The sequence below is a fragment of the Pteronotus mesoamericanus genome, unplaced genomic scaffold (genome assembly GCF_021234165.1).
Source record: "Pteronotus mesoamericanus isolate MK-2021 breed Mesoamerican mustached bat unplaced genomic scaffold, CSHL_Meso_final contig_163, whole genome shotgun sequence".
NCBI lineage: Eukaryota > Metazoa > Chordata > Mammalia > Chiroptera > Mormoopidae > Pteronotus > Pteronotus mesoamericanus.
The window spans coordinates 4,017,758-4,039,662 of NW_026555064.1; the positions used below are offsets into that span (position 1 = coordinate 4,017,758).

Consider the following 21,905-nt stretch of genomic DNA (forward strand, 5'->3'; position numbering starts at 1 on the left):
TCAAAAGAAGAAACAAAATAAAGAAACAAATTGAATGCTGGAAACTATGTTTATACAATATAAATATAAACAATTTAACTTTATTGTAATTAGAGAAAAATACCCTTCAGAAACCACATGTTTCTTTTTAGGAATGATAATCTGATTGTGGCAAAACTCGATATTTGTGTAACTGCTATTCATGCGTTCTTGCAATTTGCCCAATTTTGTTTTTTAGCCCATTAGACTTCCTGGTATATCGTTACTATAATTTGGTATGCATTTTCCTGCATAATTTGTATATGTTTTTCAGAAATGCTAATTACCTCCATTCTTCCCTATGAAATTCATATGGACATACCTATGAAAGTACTTTCTTTTAAATGCATTTCCCGTATTATACACAAGTCAGGAGGAAAGACTTTTCTAAAAATGTTAAATATCTTTATTTTTGACTCCCATGGCTTACCCACACCTCTAATAACTCTACTAGTCAACGGATGATCTTATTCTTAAAGAACATCCCCCTTAAAGTAAGAAGCCTCTTCAACTAACACTTTTCCCTCAAAAGTTTACATTTCCTTTCCAGTGACCACAAGAAGTATGGCTAGCTTTCGCTATATATATGTGTGAGATATTTGGGTAGAGAGACAGGTGAGCTGCTTATATTTTTCATGATAAAGGCAAATACACACACACCCCCGACCCCCCCCCCACTGCCACCCCAAGCAGGACCACTAAAACAACGTCTCGCAGACTGCAAAGTTCCTATTGTCGAACATGTAACTACCAAGGAGAATTTAAAAGTAAGATGGAGAGCTGAGGGCTAGAAACATCTCACCTGCTTTCCATCCAGTGTGCAGAGCCTCTTGACCACTCCTGAGTCTAGTTTAATGGCTTCGGTGATATCTGTTAAGACTTGTTCAAAGGAATGGGCAGTCTTCTTATTCAGAAGGATCCGCACGGCTTTTCTAGGCTTCACACCACTTCGAATCACAGTCACTAACTTGGGTTTGATGAAATCTTTACTTTCCTTCACTTCACTTTTCACTGAGGAGGGAGCCGCCAAGGTGCGGGTTGTCCCACCCTTGATGTTCACAGACCAGTTCGGATTAACGTTTTTGGTGTAATCAACTTTACGAAATGGTTCGTTTGACGCACACACGTAACTCTCACCTAGAAAAGCAAACAGCAGTTTTATTAGCGGGATCTCCCATGAAGTGGACTCCTAAACTGAAGAGGCTCACTGTGAAAGGGGTTTGCGTCCTTCTCCTCTGGCATCCTCCCCACCCTCCTTTTTTTTTCTTTCTTTTTTTTCCTACAGCGTCTAGACTGGTTTTAGGAATAACAGGATCACAGAATGAAAAGCACTGGAGAAAGAAACAAGAGAAACCTGGTTTTTGTTCTGATCGAAAGTGTCATCCTGCATAATTTCTCTATACTTTGTGCCTCAATATCATTATCTACAAAATGGAGTTGTTGAACCAGATGAACTTTAAAGTACTTCCTAGTTCCAAAGTCTATTAACTAATTTAATTGTTTAAATTTCATCTGGAAGCAATAATTATATCACAAAATAATATATTCATATACAGAAATAAAACTGTTTTCCTCCTCCTTCCAATTATAAATTCCAGACCTAATCCAAAAAGAATAATCACTACATCTTCACACAGCTGACTAAATTATATTCCATTATAGAATCATTTACTCAATCGATGAAGCACCACAAAGAGGAAGAAGAGTTTTGACAGCTCAAAGAAACATACTCAGGCATTTTTTTCTTAATTAAAGAATGTGGGTTTAAAATACTTAATTTAAATAGATAACCTTTTCTATATCTATTTAGGGAAAGGATATTAAGTAGTTAAAATGATGTGCTCATTACAACCATAGCCCTCTGCTCAATTTTTATTAAGAAAAACAAAATCTATACTATCTGTCAACTGGTTTACTGAGTCAATGTTCATTAATTTAATGCTCCAAAATTATACTGAAAAATATTTTTTCACTGAACAAGCATAATTATATGTATAAAAATCGTAATTTTGGGGGGAGAGGGACTCAAGTCAGCATTTCTTTTAGCCTCAACTTTTTGGCATATAAGATAAGAGAGTTACACTCTAAGATTTTCTCTAAGATATCTTTTAACTCAAAAAGAATCCATTATTTTTTTTTCATTCATTCTATATAATAGTCTCTTTCTTAATATAATAATTACATGGTACAGCCCTTAAATGCTGTGACTACTTAAAACAAAAATAAGCAAAAGAGTGAAAGAGAGGTCCTAAGGAAAACCTATTAATATAAATATTATATTTAACTATTATCAGGATGTTCTTGAAATCTTGATTACTGGAGAACTTAAAGACTTTCAAAGACATATGAACAATTCAGTAACAGACCTGGCACATGAAAGGGTCCAAACAGTGGAGCCATGTGTCCTATGTAAAGATGTCACGGGCCCCTGTCCAAACAGCTGGCGGACCAGCCGCAAGCTCTAATGCTGCGTCCATGCCAGTGATCTGAAATCTAGCCCAACCATCATCATTCAGAGATTTTCCTCTCTGTAGATTTATCTAAATCATTTTTCATAGTGTAATCATCTGGGAAAATATCATGTAATTTCAAAATAGGTATAAATTTAATAAAGTAGAACGATATATCACATGTATGTATTAATGAGCAAAAATAAGCAACACAGTTTCCTTTAACTTTATAGAGAAAGCAACACTGAAAAGCTCTTACTAATTTTACCTATGATAAAAATTTAGTTCGTTCTGATCCAAAATATTAAAATGAAATAAAAAAGAGAAACCCTTAGGGAGACAAGGTGATTTTTTTTTTTTTAAGAGCAGAGAGAAGTCAGTTGAAAAAACAGGCTTTCCCAATATAAAGAGGAAAGACAATGGCAAAAAGAGAGAAAACAAGAGAAATTTGTCAGATTTCCTTGATCAGCCTAGTCCCTGCGCAATCAATATATCAACCAGGAGAGCTGCCTTTTAGATTTGTCTATTTTGCCTCTTTATACAGGTTCAAAATATCAGAATGAAAATAGGCAAAGGAAGCCTGTCTTTTAATTTATGTGGTTACAGATACATTTTAATTCCCTCTTTCTCTCCCTTCCTCCCTTCATAATGTTTCTATTTAAAATTCCTGTATGTAAAGTTCTGAACCAGGGCTGGCCAAGTCCTGCTAGACAGCCTCACCCCTTCTCCACATCCACAGGAGACACAAACCATAATTCATACAGTACTCTTCTGTCAAGCCTAGACTCCCCTTCACAATATGCACTGAATACCTACTATGCGCCAGCTCGTGTGGTAGGTGCCGACATGATCTGAAACTCACTTTGGCATCCTTGGCACACAGCATTTTAACACGGATGCTTAGGACATGGTTTTGAGGTGTGTTTCTTTATCCTGGGCACATAAACCCGGCAGCACAGAAGTCCTGCCTTGATAACAACAGCCACCACCACAGTTCCTGGCTGGCTTCTCCTGTTCTGTCCCCACCCAGATCAAGCAATCTGATTGTAATCTTGTTACTTACATAGATTTGCCTACAGGGGGAGATTCGCCTATATGCTGACAGAAGGATTTAAGATTTTGGTTCCTTGGGCAGTTAACCAAACAGTAAATTACTATTCTCTGTTAGTTACTAGGTACCTATAAGCAGCCAGCATTGTGCTACTGTACCGGCTCTTGTTTGAGATTTGTTGCTCCCCTGCCCACTTGGCACTGCTTCCTCCTCCCACCCTGCAGAACAACTTCTCCTCCGACTCACACTCTTCAGCCAGAAGCTCAGACACCACCTGCCGTTCTCCTGGTTCCCCACATACTACATCCTGACACCAAGTTCCGTCCTCTCTACCCTTGAAGTCCTTCTCAAAGTGCCCCCCCCCAGCAGGGCCCCGTCACCAACCACCTCCCACCTGGACCAATGTAAGACGTTTCTGTTTTCTGCTCATTCCTCAGAAATGTCACAAGTTTTCCAAAGGGAAGGACATTTTATGCTACTGATATGGCTGAAACACTATATTCTAAAGTAAAAAGTCTTGATATACTGATAAAATACATTATGAGAGGATTTATTTAACTTTTAACACTGTACTTGCCAAAGCAAAGGATAAGATCTCATTAAAAATTAGAGTTAAGTAGGAGATGGAGATATATATAGATATCTATCTACCTATATATACATATATATGTATGTTACAAAAAATATATATATGAAAAATCAAGCAGTCCCTGAAGTCCAGACAGATCTTTCATTCATAGTTAGACTCAGTGTTATAACAAGTTGGTCTGACACTCACAGTCAGCCCTGTGTTCTCCTGTGGGATATAATCTCACAGAGAGTATGTATGGCAAACAAAGTCGCTTTGAGACTATGATAAAAACAAGGTCATTGTGAAACCTACACAATACCAAATATTCTCCTCTCTCACTCAATGAGTGGTTGCCACCTCTTTACCAATTATGGCTTTTTCCTCAATCTAGTTGGCCCTCCCTATAAGATTTAATGAAACACCCAATTATAGAAATGCCCTCCCTTCTGACAGCACTCAATACAAATGAGCCCTTGCTTCCTTAGGCGCTCCCTGATATCATTCAACTGAAACCCCAATTCGATGACAGGTCTAATGCTCTCTTCCTGAGACACCCCATGGTATCATATTATGTCCACACATCCTTGCTGCAGTGAATAATAAATCCAACTACAGGTATGTTCCTGGTGGTCTTTGGCTGAAGAGAATTGAGATACATTCTCTCTCTTTAGTAATAGTTCTTTGACCATAAGAAACCAAGAGGAAATCATTTTGAAAATTATGATCATATGAATACTACATACAAAGAGGATTTCTGATTTGTACAGAAAGTGAATGGAGAGAAGTATGAGCAGGTTATACAACTTCATGGTGTCCAAGCATGGAACAAAATAGAAAGCCTTCCAATTTCCTTTGCGATTCTCTCCAGAGGCATGGTTACAGCTTTTTCCCACTGACATTTGCTCAAAGACAATTTGTTTTACTTTATATTTAGCAGCTTGACAAACTAAGTGTCCACAACTGGGTAATACAACTTGGGTGTTTCTTAACCATTAATTTTCATCCTTAATCAAATAAATTGTCTCCTATTTAAGAGACAAGAGGCTATTAAAAACTGGGAACTCACAAATTTCTTGTTCTCTGAAAACCTGAATCCCTAACAAATATGTCAGTCTGTGCCAATTGTTCCCACCTCCTCTTCCCCGCCCCCTGCCCAGTGGTAAGGGTACCCTCCTCCTAGTCAATGTTAAGTACGTCACCAGGACCTGGGTTCTTTCCTCTCCTCGGGCTGAGATTTCATGGGCTTTCTTCTCCTCTCCTCCACTGACCTAGACAACCCTCTCTACAGGATTATACACAGTGTCTCCCACCTTAAACACACACACACAGATCCTTCCCTTTTTCCATTCCTCATCTCACTCAACCTGATGTGCTTCTAGCTTCATTCACTCCCAAGTTAAAGAGCATTCCATCAAAGACCCTGAATATCCAAAACACTTGAGAAAGAGGAAAAAGTTGGAGGCATACACATTAGCCGATATCAAAGTATACTGTAAGGCTGTAATAATCAAAACAGCATGGTACTGGCATAAACACAAACACACAGAACAATGGAACAGAATAGGCTGCTCAGAAACAAATCTATGCCTATATGGTCAATTTAATCAATGACAAAGGAGGCAAGACTATTCAATGGGGTAAACATAGTCTCTTCAATAGACAGCATTGGGAAAACTGAACAGAGACATGCAAAAATATGAAACCAGATCACTTCCTTACAGCATATACATGAATAAATTCAAAATGGGTTAAAGCCTTAAATGTAAGACATGAAACCATGAAACTCCTAGAAGAAAAGATAGATAATAAATTAGTTGACAATGCTCTTAGTAATATTTTTTGGATATGTCTCCTTGGGCAAGGAAAACAAAAGAAAAAAATAAACAAATGGGATTAAATCAAACTAAAGAGTTTTTGACAGTAAAGGAAACCATCCACAAAATGAAAAAGCAACCTATTGAATGGGAGAAGATAGTTGCTAATGATATAGCTGATAAGGGCTTAATACCAAAATATATAAAAACTCATACAACCTTGCCCTGGCTGGTGTGGCTCAGTGGATTGAGTGCTGGCCTGTGAACCAAAGGTTCTACCAGTTCAATTCCCAGTCAGAGCACATGCCTGGGTTGTGGACCAGGTCCCCAGTAGGGAATGTGTGAAAGGCAATCACATATTGGTGTTTCTCTCACATTGATGTTTCTTTCCTTCTCTTTCTCCCTCCCTTCCCCTCTCTCTAAAAATAAAAAATAAAAAATCTTAAAAAACCTCATACAATTTAACAGCAAAAACCCCAAACGACTCCATTAAAAAAATGGGCATAGGACGTCAGAACACATTTCTCCAAAGAAAAATAGACAGAGGACCTCAGTAGACATTCCTCCAGAGACATACAGATGGACAATAGACACATGAAAAGATGCTCAACATAACTAATCATCAGAGAAATGTAAATTAAATTCACAATGAGATATCACCTCATATCTGTTAGAATGGCTATCATCAATAAATAAACAAGTGTTGGCAAAGATGTGGAGAAAAGCGAACACTTACATACTGTTGGTGAGACTACTAGTTGGTGCAGCCACTATGGAAAATAGTATGGAGGTTCCTTTAAAAATTAAAAATAGAACTATCATATTATCCAGCAATTCCACTTCTGGCTATTTACCCGAAGAAATAAGAAACACCAATTCAAAGAGGTATATGCATCCCTATGTTCACTGCAGCATTAATTTACAATAGGTAAGATATGAAAGAAACCTAAGTGTCCATTGATAGATGATTGCATAATGAAAAAATGGTGTATATACGCAATGGAGTATTACTTGGCCGTAAAAAGGAATGAAATCTTGCCATTCACGGCAACATGAATGGACCTAGAGAATATTATGCTAAGTGAACTCAGTCAGAGAAAGACAACTGCCATATGATTTCACTTATATGTAGAATCTAAAAAAACAAAGATGAACAAATAAAACAGAAACAAACTCACAGATACAGACAACAAACTGAGGATTACCAGATGGGAGGAGGATTGAGGGGCTGGGTGAAATAGGTGGAGGAATTAAGATATACAAATTAGACCATACAAAATACATGTAAAGTACAGCATAGAGAACATAGTCAACAATATTGTAATGACTATGTATGGTGCAAGGAAGGTACTAGACTTAAGGAGGGAGGAGGTAAATGTTCATTCCCTATCCTATACACCTGAAACTAATATAATATTGAATACCAACTGTAACTGAAAAATAATTTAAAAAATTTTAAAGCACTGTCATGTTTTTCCTACGTCCTCACCCAGTGTTTGTTCTTTAGCCACTGCGACATCACCCCTTCTCCCTGCACACCACTGGCTGAGACACCTCTTGCCCTGACCCCCAAGTACTTCTCTTCTAAATACTAAATGCAAAGCACATCTTTTTAATTTCACTTGATGTTTTCTGAGGGCATTGGACACCAGTCATGATTCTCTTCCTGCAGGTCCTTTCTCCTTTGCTTCCATGGCCTAATTTCCTTGGTTTTTCCTCCTACTTGGATTGCTCCCTCTCGGTTTGCTTTGCCAGATCCGCATTGCCCACCCACCGAGGCATCCCTCACCCTCCAAGATTCTCCATGGGCAGCTGCATCCACCCCATGGGCTTCAGGCACCACCTATACCCTGACGACTCACACAGTGAGGACATCCCCAGCCTAGTCCTTTCTCTCATTTGAGTCACTTACAGAACATCTCTGCTAAATAACCTATGGAGAGCTCACATGCCACATGTCTAAAACTAACTCCATGCCCCATTCATGTCATCCTGACCCCCAACTCTCTCCTTCCTGAGTCACATAACTTATTGAGCAAAATGACAACTTATACAGTCACATAAGCAAAAACCAAGACTCCTGCTTCTCTTTTTTCCACATCCAGCAGATTCAGCAAAACTGTTCACTTTGGCCTTAGCACCTCGGGAATCCACCCCCGTCAGCCCTACCTTCTCTCATCCTCCCTGGGTTAGAGGAGTTCAACTCCCCGCATCAGGCCTCACTCACCCCCTCACCCTCCGCACAGCTGCCATAGCAAGCCTTGTAAAATGTAGACCTGATATCTCTTGCCTGCTTCCCTGCCTTTATAATACAAGACAAACTCCTCAGCACATCTCCCACTTCCAGCCTCATCTCCCACCACTTTCCCACAGGTTTCTAAGTTAGTATCATACCAGTATATTTGCAGTTTCCTTCCAAACCCATCATACACTCTCATTCTCATTCCTTCTTCTAGACCTGAAATAACCTCCCTCCTCCTTCTGCCTTGCCTCTTTTTTACTGACCTGCAGGATTACTCGCCACTGACCAGGAAGAAAAGCAGTAGAACCTTCATATACTGCTGGAAGGACTTCAAAAAATTGGTTCAATCACTTACAAAAAAACTAGTTGACTATATTTATTACTATCAGTAAGTTGACAACATATATATGACCCAGAAATCCACCCCAGGAGAGTACCCTGGAGAAATTAATGCACACGGACATCAGAATATATATATATATATATAGTAATTCATAGAGTACTGCAGAATATATATATATAAAATAATTCATAGAGTACTGCATAGAGTACATCTGAGGTCTTATGCCCATTTTTTAAATGGAATTGTTTGGGTTTTTTGCTGTTAAAGTGTATGAGGTTTTTTTAAGATTTTTTTTTTTAATTTTTAGAGAGAGGGGAAGGGAGGGAGAAAGAGAAGGAAAAACGTCGATGTGAGAGAAACACCAATATGTGATTGCCTCTCACACATCCCCTCCTGGGGATATATATACACACACACATATACACATACATGTATATTCATAGAAGTATTGCTCAATACCCAAAGATGAGAATCAACCCACATATCCAACATAGACTATGGTGTGGTCATATAATGACTACTATATAGTAATGAAAGCAAACAAAAAAAGTTATGTTCAAGAATAGTGAGCAAAAGGTGACAAAAGAATATGTGCAGTAGGATTCAATTTCTGGAGTTCAAAACAGACCATGCTTAACTCTGTTGATCAGGATGTCTTCATTGGTAGCACAGATATAAAGAGCAGCAAGAGCTGGTTACTGTCACCCTGGGAGGGTTACAGCTGGGAAAGGGCACAGGGAGAGTGTCTCAGGGACCAGCAAATATTCTGGTTCTCAACATGGCTCATGTTCATAAAACTCAGTCACTCATGTTTTATAAACACTCTGTACGTATATGTTTCTAATTTTAAAATAAAGATTTAAAAATTACATCACTGTTGGGTACCCTTGTACTGTGAGCTTTCAATGTGTTAATTTCTCAGAGTCATTTATTCTTTATCTGTCTCTTCTGGTGGTGATGGAGAATTTTTTAAAAAATCGAGTGACTCTGTTGTACAAGTCCAGGCGCCCAGGACTCACCACAGTTCAGCTGAACCAGACTCACTGGAAGGTGGTACCAGAACATGTGAGTAAGGTTTTTAGATGTCATAAGTGGCTCTGTAAACAATCCTTCATTACAAATCATTGCCTAGACTAGTAGGTCCCTGAAAAAATTGACTACCTTTTTCATATCACCCACATCTAGTGCAGCACCTGTTACGTAATAAGCATTCAAAACATGTGTGTCTAAGTAATGAGGAACATGCCTATTTTCATACCTCATGGTTTGGATTTGCATTGCTTTTGCACAGTGTAGCTGTTTGCACAAAATGAGCCAAGGAGGCTAAGGGTCAGGCTCCTGAAAGGTGTCATACATGGTCAGAGAACCTTTGAGGTCATCCTAGTCCATCAAAAGGCAACCTAAGGCACGTAGGAAAACAAGCAGGACATGGGGGCTGCCTAGTGCCCACCAACATTCATTTCTTCAAACCACCAAAGCATCAAGAGGCCAGGGCACCTTTTTTTGCCTAATAAATGTAATGTCTCTTTCAATTAATAGCATATATGTTTGTGTGTTTATATAGTGTGTGTATGTGTACAGCTATACATATAATATGTATTATACATTTTAGTAAATCACAGTAATTCCTAAATGATTAAACTGTCAAGTTACTATGAGAAATCACAAATAGCCAACTTCTCATGGTTAAGCATATGCAGTTGGAAATTCAACAACAGTACATTTTAGCCTATTTTTCTATCAGTTGCTATAAAGCGTCTCATCTACCTTTATTAAAAAAAGTACATTAACTGTGTAATACCACTAATAGTTTATAATTATAAACTGTTTTGACATTCCTGGCAAAAAATGAGTTACACAAAATTTGGACATTGAAACTATACCTAACTCTTTCAGTAGAAGCAAGCACTGAACTTTAATGGTGAAAAGGAAAACTTGTTTACAAGTCTATAGTATAAGGACTCTAAGCTGAAAAAAATCCCCATCCAAAGATTTAAATATGGTAACATAGAAAAGGAAAGACAAAGAGAAAAGACAAGACATTAGGTCTAATATCAGCAAAAATCTTAGGAATCTTAGTTCTTCTCTAACTTCCAAAAGTGAGAAAAATCACTTCCAAAGGGATATAACCAAAGAAAATAGAGCCAGGTATGTTGCATCGACAAGGAGTTTGATGTTCTTCATCAGCACAGCATTTGTGAGGTTTTCCTACAGGCGGGTCGTAAGGGGCGTCTCTCCATGCAAAGCACATCTGAAACAAGTTCCCACGCCCAGCTGGCTAAGAAAAATATGGGGCAAGGAAAAGTTCCTTACTCTGTGGGGCCAAGAACTTAATGACATCTTCCACTGAATAGTAGAGTGCCTGGAATTTAAACTTCTGGGGACCAGTAGAATAACACAAAGTTCAGTTTTCTGGCCCAGAGGCTGTTCCCACCCTGCACTCATTTGCTGTGTCTCAGGCCCGATGCTGCCACATCCACAAAATAAATACTGAATATTGGCCTTCCTTGCAGGGCGGAACTAAGGGCACAAAATGGGGTATTTCACCTCTGAGACCAACACTTTCAACATGTCTGAAGGCAGGTCATTTCCCCAGATCACATCCAACTGTGCGGTCCATACCTTCCACTGAGAAAGGGGTACAAAGCTACTGTGAATGTCTGAGACTGTGAAGAAGTATGTCCGCAAATCCATGTTTCAACATTGAAATTTAGGGGGAGTTTAACGTGAGATCAAAGAAGTTATGTAAGAGTGAAAACAGGAATCCTATTCACTAACCAAAAAGCTAATGGTTAAGCTTACTCACCAAAAAAAAAATAAATAAATAAAATTGTTTCTAATCTCCTGGTAGGACAGAGCCTACAAATCAGATCCATTTCCTGTCTTTTTGCTCCTCACACTGAGCCTACTATATTCTACAATCTACCAAAGTTCACCATGGTGGTTTTAATTCTGTGCTTATTTTACTAAGACTTAAAATGTTGATATCATTTGATTCTGGAACATCTGAACAACTGCTTCTGAATCAAGTACAACCAGGCCACTCTATCCACAACCTCAACTCTTTCGGCATCAAGTGATACAACTCTGATGGCAGTTAACGAGGAAAAAGTGGACTTAACATATGTAAAAGACACATGCGCAGCAACTGAGGGCCAGAGGATGTGATTTCACTCTGCAGGAGTAAAGGCTCATTAGCAGTGCAAAACTGCCTCGCCACACAGCCATCTGAAACACAGTATGCAAAACTCAGTATTTGGCACCATGGTCACGCTAGGAGCAACAATTTAATTTGAGCAAATAGTATCTGTAACTGTATGTTGCTATTTTGCATTGTTATTGGTTTTACAGTTTGAGTTGTATGGGTATAAGGCCTATATGCATAAGTATACCTACCTTTATAAATATTTAGCAATGTAATTAACACAATACTGGGTTCTGCCATTTGGCTGTTATATTTTTACATTGTTTTCATTTTTAATTATCCCAAACATTGCTCAAGTTTGAGAAACACTGCAATCTTAAGGATATTGAGAGAGGGACACCTTCAGACCAAAATGTGCCCATCTAGTAATATTTGTAAATAAACTGGGGTATAATAGATAGGATCAGTCCTTCAATTGGCTCATATGAGCAGAGGTTAAAATTTTCCTCGACAGAGTTTCCTCAACTTGTGGAGATGTCCGCCTTCATCCATTAAATCTCTATGAGATCCAAGAGGAAGACTTGGCCCCCGTTTTAAGAAAGAGACTGGTAATGAGGATGGCTTGAAAGGCTTCAATGCAAGTGATGAGGGACTCAAACCAGGTATTTGTCCAGAAAAGAGGTGCTGTTTCAGGGTTGGGAGGGAAGGGCAAATGGTTGGGAAAGCATGACCACTGGTTCAAAACAAAGGAAGGGGTGCCATTTGGAAGCAGGATGAGCCTCATGTAGCACTGAATGGTGGCTCTAGAATTATTGGAGAGGCGGGGAAGAGTTACAAGGGCACAAAATTTGTTTTAAGATGCTGAGGACCTCTACTATTTCCCAAAGAGCCACTGCATGGTAGGACTCTCTGCTCAGTGTTTTATGTACCTTATAAGGTTCATATGGAATCTCCTGGCTACTGGCCTTGATCACTAAACTAGTAAGAGATGAATTTACAGTGGGCTCTTTCTCAAGTTCTCTCTCACACAGAGACTTGATGAACATGAGTATAACCAGTAGTAAGTGTCCATAAGTCCTTTTTATTTTGTTTTTTTTTAGCAGATAAAGCAAAATACTGTGAAGTAAAAAGATCAAGAGGATGAGCAAGGGTACTGGGAAAGAGAGCATCAGTCACTGCCTTTAAGAAATAATTAAGATCATGAATATCAGCACCAGGCTCAGAGTAAATGCTCAATAAAGGCTCACTGTTTTTTGTTGTTGTTGTAAAGAAAAATTACATTGTTATTTTAAAATAAACAAAATAATCTGAAGTTTGTAAAACGGTGAAGGAAGAGCCAAATCAATGACAATATTTTAAAACTTCTACTGTGATACATTTTGGTTGCAAGTGATTAGAATTTAATCAACATAGAAACAAAAATACAGTAGTTTATAATTACAGATTATTTTAGTCATTTTGTTTAAAATGTTAGTAAATGTTATAGCATAATCAAAAGTATTTAAGTTGATCTCTCAAACCATTATTTTCATATACTTTCTGTCTGTAGGGTACTAGCTTCTGACAAATTACACAATATGATTAGTCTACTGCTTTAGGCTGCAGAAGACATGGCAAAAAGAATAAAATACTCTGGATTACAATATAAATTATAGCATGTTTTAAAGAATGAAAATCTTAGCTTTAAAACACTTCCAACTCATTGAATTTAAGAGCTGTCGGATTGTATTAAAACTATATATGAAATAAATTTGCTAAAGACATTGCTTAAGAATAAATGCAAAAGATAAACAAAACTAAGTGTTAGCTATGTCAGAAAACTAACCCAAAGTAGACACTGAGACTATTAGGAGCTTAGAGTAATCCAGGGATTTAAACACACACGCAAAAGTAATAAAGGTACAATCATGTGATTACGACAGATGTCCAAAGAAAAAAATCAAGTCAGGCATCTCAGACACTAGTGAAAGGGATGAAGTGTTAAGATATTACATCTTTTTTTCTTGAGTAAAAACATATTTAAAAGCTGAACTATGAAGGAGCAATGAATATATGATTTTTGCATAAACTTATTCTACTTCCGCCAATGTAGCCAACTGTCCAGCTGGCTGTCCTAATTAGCTAAGAAAGATTTTTAAAATACCTATATCCACCTATTCACACCTTTTCAAATATCTTATATATGGCACAAAAGTAAAGTTAATTATCAAGCACCATATGCCAGAGTATTTGTAGCATGGGATAAAGAATACATGAGATAACTGTGGCCCCAGCCCTCACTGGGTTTGTAATTTTTCCTTTCCTGAGAACATTCTATGAGGAAGACCCTTTTATAGGTTACTGGGGGTTTTAAGAACTCGATCTAAGCCTGCGTAACCATATCTGATCAAAAAACCTGGCCAACTTTTAGAGGACAACAGGGAGCCAGGCAGAGTGAGAAGTATTTCCCAAGATCACTGAACTTTAAAGGGCTTTAGCAATTATCTAACCTTTTATTTATCAGATGAAAAACAAGTAAGGCAACTCTGCAGAAGCTGAATGCAGAGACGCTACTTTGCAGGTGTATAGGATGATGTGTTTTATTTCAGAAACCAGACAGGGAACATCCTAAAATTTCTTTATGCCTACAGTGACTGATGAACAGCTGCAGCCTTCATTTCCCAAATATAAATGATTAACAGCTTTGGGTGCACAGTGATGGAGCTCTGGATTGCTGGTCTATCATGGCCCATATGTAAACTTCAGGGATCGGAACAGACCACATTTCCTCACAGGCGGTAGCACACAGCAGTTAAGAATACAGAAGTCCAAAACCCAGGGAGAAAGGCCTCAACCTCCAGCTGCGGCCCCCGCCCCCGCCTCTTCGGGTTAGTGTGAGGGAGCAATTTCCTTATCCTCTCTGAGCCTTAGCTTCCCCATCTGAAAAATGGGAATGATGATGCAGCCACATTTCAGAAGATATCACGAGGGTTAAATGCGATGAAACACTTAAGTCCCTCACACAAAGACAGCATATAAAACATACGGTAAATGGTGGTAAGGCTGAGAAGTGAAGAATCCCTCATTCTTAGGACGGTTGTTAATTTTGTCAGGAGAGATAAAAACAGAAGTGGTGGGAGCGTGAGCACGCGGGGTGAGGAGCCAGAGACCCGGCCAGGAGCCACAGACCTGCAGCCACACGCACCCCCCGACCCCCCGACCCCGGGCCTCCCAGGGGCGCACACAGCAGTGTGACCGCTGCTGCCCCGGGGAATACTCTAACCTTATAAATGCTCTCCCAAATATTCCCTTTCTTCCCCCAATCCTTTGGAATTCTTTAGATTAAAATTTCTCTTCTCCCTACCTCTGGAAAGAGTTCATTTGCTGCTGTATTACTGCATATCTGGATTTCCTTGTTTTAAGTAAAGAAGATGATGAGAATCAAATTTATAGAAGCAGGAATTAGGGAAGAGGTATTCTCCCCACAATGATGACCAAACACAGAACCTTTGATTTAACTGAAATATTCCAACTTTTCAAAATACTATTTTTCACATACAGATAGAAACTATTCTATTCAAACTTAATTCACACAAAACTCTTGACAGCCAGGGGAGATAAAATCATTTTCTATAATAATTATTTAGAGGTAAAATTAATTATTTATAAGTAAAAGGTATCTATTTAGAAGTAAAACAATTTATTTAATGAATTTTATTGCATGACCAAGATCCCTGACCTCAAGATGCCCTCAGTCTAGTGCAAAAGACAGACTGAATATACCACTAATTACAAAGACTTAATTATTAAGACTTTATAATAGAGGTAAAAAAAATGCCATAAATGGAGGGAGGAGTTATAAGCTTGACCTCAGGCCTTGGCTTCAACACCTGTCCAACACCTGTCCTTGTTTCATCACCCTGGCACCTTCACTGGAACAATGTGTGTGTGTGTGTGTGTGTGTGTGTGTGTGTGTGTGTACGCCCTCTCTCCCCCTATAACTGCAAGCATCTTGAGGAAAGAACCCAGCACCTGAAACAACAACAAATATGCTCTTAATCAAAACTATTTGAGACCAATATCCCTGAAGCCCGGGAAGGGACTTCTCAGAGAGGGGATATGTGAAGCTGGTCTTGGAGAACCTAGAAGTCTGCCAGGTAGGGAAGGCTTTGCAGACCTAAGATTCAATGTTCAGCTGCCACACCCGATCATCGTATATGCCTTGATGTACAGCTTTGGGCTTATATGCGCAAATATCTTACAACTCACAGCGAGGAAAGAAACGTAATCCCGTAAGAAGTTACAAGAGTTCAGTTTCTGTTACTACTATATAAATCTACCTTTCAAGGGTTTGAGAGAGCCTATAATATGGCTTCTTATAAAGATTCATATTTACGTGAAGCTCTCTCAGTGACTGCATTTTAGTTTAACACCTTCAAAGAGACTGACCTGACCAAACACATTCAATAAACTAAATTTAGTAAGAGAGCCTTAGACACTTGAAGTGCTTAATTTCTTTAGGACCTTATTTTTCTTAAATTCAAATTAACTCATGTGCATTTTCAAGTTAACTTGAAGAATGGAAGTACCACTTGCCAAAATCATTAAAATTCTCTCACACACCAAAACATCCAATCAGCTTATTTACCGCTGGCTGGGGGGTAATAGGGGGAGGTAATACAAAACAACATTTCACTTTGGAATGAGAGAGACAGAGACTGGTGGCTATTAATGACTTGTCTTGGCTGCTGGCAAACATCCCCCTGAGCTGCACACCCACTCCCTGCTGGGAGCAGGTCCTCTGCAGCCTTGACTGTGTTGGGGAAGACAGGTTCTGGGGAGGCAAAGGCAGCACAGGCCATCACATACTCAGCAAGGAGCCACCCAGCCAGAGGAGGCGCATGCACTTTAGGCTAGAAGGGACTTAGGGAATCTGCCAACTTTTCAATCTTTTGTTCAACAGAAAATGACACTGAGGCCCAGAAAACTGAGGTGGGCCTTTCTCAAATCCACAGTCGGTAAGAACCCAGGATCCTGACTTGGTCAAGCATCATTTCTACTATCCTTGGCCATCCCTCTTTGGGACATCAGAAACCGATAAATGCAGCCAAAACGTTCAAGTGGGGAACACTCATGGAACAAAATTAAGACTAGGAGTTCTGACTCTTAGCCCCAAACCAGAGAACTTAAGAAGGAGTCACCTGGACAGCCTCAGTTATGGGTCAGAGGGGACACGAACTTGGCTGACTCGCGGCTTCACACAGCTCTACCCGAGCTTCCCAATACTGATGGGTATGATGAACAGTCCTCCTCTGAGAGAAGGTCCCCATCCAGTTTTAAATAATAAACAGGATTACCAGGATACCCAGTACCAACCCAGGGAAATTAATCCAGCAGGTGAGGTCAGCCAATAGGCTGAAGATGCCTGCCAGTCTAGTGCAGCCCAGGAGGAGTGCCAGCCAACACCTGAGCACTGCTTTTGGTTGCCAGGGGCTCTCAAGGTCAAGGGTAGAAGAAAAAAAAAAAATCTGGGCCATGCAAATTTCTTTTGTCATCTGGGTTCAATGGGATTAGGGCTCTGAATGAGTGTTCACACCTGGCAGTCCTGAGTCATCACTTGTCTAGTCTTCATTAAAAACATTTTAGGAAAAACAATGTTTCCTAAACTACAAACTTCAAGGGATAGAAGAGGCAGAGGGGAAGACAGTCAAACATAATGGTATAAAAAAATACTGTCAGAGAATCTTGATTTAAAAAGATGGACCACAATGAAATAAAGTAGTAAATTTTGACAACATGGGCAATACTACAGACCTACTTTTAGCGAGCAAATGAAAACAGAGTTTTTCCGCATGATAAATCTAACCACTGGAGCACACACTTTTAATTAAAAGTTGAAATTACTGAAATTCTCAAATGATTGATATTAAGCATTGATGGTTCTTTCTTAAAAAACCCTTGCAACAGGGTATTCCACTCATTACTAGAAAATTCGAGACTTAGACAAAGACCCATTGTCAGAGAGAATGCCACTATGACAAAAGTGCACAGATTTTCTCCTTCTGCAGTAACTGAATATTGCTTGAAACAACTGGGCAATTGCCTAGACTAGGAAAACATTTCTGTTGTGCAAATACTTGTAGTACATCACACTTTATCATATGGTGGTATCCGAGGGACTCTATGAGTCCCATCCTCCAGACATCAGTGAATGGATGATTGGAAGAAAATGTGTCAGCCTTCCACGTGCAGTTCAAACTACAGTTTGAGAATTAGACTCAGTGGACTATGTACTGGGCAATGACAAACTCAGTGTACAATATGTGTCCTCATGAACTAATGTGCATAATGGTCACCTGACCATCTCCCCTATGATGACAGTCATCTTTGGAGAACATTAATTTCATGTTACACATGCACTGTTAAACTTTCTTCAGAGAAAGACATTAAACTCCTCAGACCACACCGGGCACTGTATCCCAAGGGCCCGTGAGTAATGAGTGCTTCAATACAGGCATTGCCTTGATGTCGCCACAGGGCTGCTAATCTAGCCTCGAAGTCAGTCAGAAAATCTGTTACGCAGTTTTGAACTATCTAGACAAATGTTGCTTTTAAGTTTTTCACACCATATAGAAAAGGATAAAGCCCTTTTTAACAATGTATCTTTATTTTACTTAGACTCCTCTGGTTGTCATCACCTCCTCAGGAAGCCTTTAAAACGAAAACACACAATTGACCAAGAAGGATGTGTGCAGTTGCTAACGCACACACAGGTTGAAGAGACAACTTAATTTTGGCTGGGTCCTTGTCTGGCCAGAACAGGGAAAAATTCTGGTAACAGTGACTAAGTAGAGAAATCAGCCACTTCGAGGACTCCTCAGTGTGGCCACATCAGTTTAGCAGAGGTGCGCTGTAGGTGAAAGAGCCTACACTGCAGGTACTATGGGACAGAACATGCTGCTTACAGTTCCTCGTGTGTAAAATGGGCATAATGTCTTCAGAACATAACATAAGAACATGATGAAATGATACAAAGAAAACAGTTGGCTGAAAGTTCAGTTTCCTTTCCCTGCCAAGCCAATATTGCTATGACTACATGGAATGTGCCATTTGCTTTAGGAAGGATGTAGGAGGGCAGACTGTCTGTAAACATGCAGTCAGCAAATACTTGGCGGGGGGCGGGGGGAGCGCTGTCTGATCTTCACAGGTGTTGTTTAGATCTGGAAATTGGTCCTCATACAGGCACACCTCGTTTTATTGGCTTTTCACTTTACTGTGCTTCACAGGTGTTCTGTTCCTTACAAAACAGAGGCAAGACCCTCCACCAGCAAAAAGATTATGACTGGCTTTCTTGTGATACTGGGTTTATTATGATGGTCTGGAACAGAACCTGCAATGTCTCCTAGGTACACCTGTACTTAGTAATGCTTTTTTCCCCTCTAAAAGGAAACAAGAGTAAGTACTGCAGGAATTCAAGGATGATACAACATACAACCAATCAGTCCTTCTAAGCGAAGCAGCTGACAACCAACTGCTGATTGCAGGGGCCAGTAACCATCACCCTAACTAGCTAATTTCACTGGGAGAGAAGGCAAGAGAAATTGACCTTGATTCACCTCATTACTAAACACACGTGAAACACCCTTTAGCACAGTGGTTTTCAATCTCGACTGCACATTCAAATCACCTGAGGAGTTTTTACAACTCCAGCTACCTAGATCACACCCCAAACCAATTACATCCTAATATGGGGTTGGTGGTGGGGGGTGGGGGGACAGGCCTCTACATTTTTTAAAGTCCTCAGTGACCCAAGATGCAGCCAAGGTTGAGAAGGAATGCCCAGGATCACACCTCCTGACCTCATACAACTTCTGCGGCAAGCCAAGCCAGGAAGGCCAACCCAAGGCCTTTCACAGCCACAGTTTCTGGATAGAACAGACACAACCGGGGCGCACAGGCTGGCCCGGCACAGGTGGCTACCCCGAGGTCCGCACACAGATGGCTGAACAAACGGCTTACTACCTAAAGGGTTACCCGGGCCCCCAACGGAGAGCCACTTCTTCAAATAGTTTGCCCTTCAAACACAAACAAAACAAAAACGAGTTGGCCAATTTTAAGAGATGTCACCAAAGTCCAGTCAGATTTTTTTTTTTTTTTAAGGACATATCTCTTGGGAAGGACAGAGTATTGGTAGGAGCGCGCTTCACACATAGATCCTAGGAAAAAAGCAGGCAGAGCCATACAATTCCCGTAGCCGCCTAGAAGACACCCCGCAGGCTCCCCCCAGCGCGGGGTGGGCGGGACGCGGCCACTGCACCTGCTGGGCCGCACCTGCCGCGCTGGGCCCTCCCCTCCTACCTTCCAGCAGCTCCTCCAAGCTGGTGACCTTCTTGCTGCCGTCGATGGTGTAGATGGTGCGGACACCCTGGGGCAGGTTCACGTTGTCCGACAGGGAGCGGGTGAGCTCCATGAGCAGCGCATCGAAAGACCGGAAGCGGTCGCTGGAGATGGCAAACACCAGGCCCTTGAAGTAGCGGTCCCCATTCCGGTAAAAGCGCGCCTTCTTGGCCTTCTTCTCCGAGCTCAGGGCCTGCAGGGTCCGCGTGCGATAGAAGCTGCAGTGGGCACTGTGTGCCGGGCTGGGGATGAGCCCGTTCCCCTTGGGGCCCGAGCTGCTGCTGCCCCCAGAGCTGGGCGCCCCTCTCCGCGACCCCGGCCGCGGCCTTTTGTCCCGTTCCTCAAAGTGCTCCAGCTCAATGCTCCTGGTGCTGGCCATCGAGGCTGCTCCTTGGGCTCCCCGCAGAAAGCCGTCCCAGCCAACACCCGCAGGTAGCCCAGTGTCAAGGCGAGAACCAGCTCAGAGACGTCTGGCCGTGCGGGGCCTTAGAGCGCCGGGACACCTGGCTCTGGCATCCCGCCCTCCGCTCGCAGGTGGAGCCGCGGAGCCGCCGGCCCGCCCACGTTCCCCTATAAGTGGCCGCAGCGTTGAGCAGCCCGGCTCATTGTCCAGCGCCGCCGGCTCGGTCCGTCCCGCCCTCCGGGGAGCCGCAAGCCCCCCGCCCCCAAGCGCCTCCTCCACCCAGCCACGCCCCACAACTCCCGCTCCGGAGCCGGCGGAGAGCCGCCAAGTTGGGCCGCCCCAGGCTCGGCCCGGCTCCGCAGGCGCACACAAAGCTCGGGCGCCCGGCGCGGTTCGCATCCGCTGGCTGCTCCCCGGAGCGCTGCGGGGAAGGAAGGAAGGAAGGGGGAGGGGCTGGGAGCGTGGGAGCGCTGCCGCGGGCCCGGCACGCCCGGCCCCGGGCCCGGCTGCGGAGCGGCGGCTGCGCTCGTCCCCAGGCCCTGCCTGAGAGGCGGCGCGTGCCAGCTGGGCTGGGAGGGCCGTGCGATCCCCCGTCCTCCCACAGAGCACAGCCCCAGCGGGAAATAATGCAGCCCGCCCGGCCCACCCACTCTCGTCCGCGCCGGGGCCCCGCCGAGCCGCCGGCCCGGCCCACGTTCAGGGATGACGGGGCTCTTCGCCCCCAAAGGACGCGAAAACCCCGTGGAGAGGGAGCTGGGCGAGGTGGCGGGGGCTGGAGCGGTCCGCGCGGAGGAGCTGCACTAAAGAGGAGCGGCTCCCCCTGGGTCCTAGGCAGCCCCGGCCGCCTGACAGCTACACACCCGCGCCGCGCACGCCCGTGGGCGCAGCGGCGGCACGCGCTCCTCCGCCTGGGAAACGTAGACGCACAGGAAAAAAAAAAAAAAAAAAAAGCCACAAAGGAAGGAGATTCAAGGGCAGGGATCACATCCTTTAGCCAGCCTCCGAATGAAGAACCGAAGCCAAACTAGGCAAGAAATTTGAAACAAACACTGAGTTTGGGCATAAATTTTAATTTTTAAAAGCAGATTTGGAGTTTTATTTAGAAATCCTTTGGTAAAACAGCCTCTACAATTTCCGCTGCACATTCACCAACATGGCATGTTCAGTAACTTTGAATGAATGAATCATCAGAAGTTACTGGTTTTTGAGGGATTTATTCAACCTACAAATATTTGTTAAGAGCATGCCATGTCCCAGGCATTCTTCCCATTACTGGGGAAGCATTAGTAAAAAAAAAAAAAAAAGAAAAACACCCAGACAACCCCTGTACCCTCCTCCCCCAGCTTTTACATTCAAGTGGTACTTAATGTTACCAATTTGAGCTACTTTCTGCATAATATGTCGAAGATTTGTAAGCATCCATCATACTGGAAAGCTTAACTTACTAGTGTCTGGTGAACACTAAGACTTGTAAGAATTTTAATTCCATTTT

The 21,905-nt window shown here is 41.8% G+C and overlaps 1 protein-coding gene across 7 annotated transcripts in view; it reads right to left on the reverse strand.

Annotated features, from left to right (window-relative positions):
* Positions 1-20,624, reverse strand: part of DCLK2 (doublecortin like kinase 2) — a 128,072-nt gene extending 107,448 nt beyond the window's left edge. For all 7 annotated transcript variants that reach the window (XM_054562682.1, XM_054562675.1, XM_054562666.1 and 4 more), the window contains exons 1-2: positions 19,972-20,624; positions 821-1,155 (exon numbers count right to left, since the gene is read on the reverse strand). In XM_054562682.1, the coding sequence (XP_054418657.1) occupies positions 821-1,155; positions 19,972-20,389 (753 nt within the window). In that variant the 5' untranslated portion in view covers positions 20,390-20,624. The remainder of the gene's footprint in view (positions 1-820; positions 1,156-19,971) is intronic.
* Positions 20,625-21,905: the final 1,281 nt, after the last annotated feature.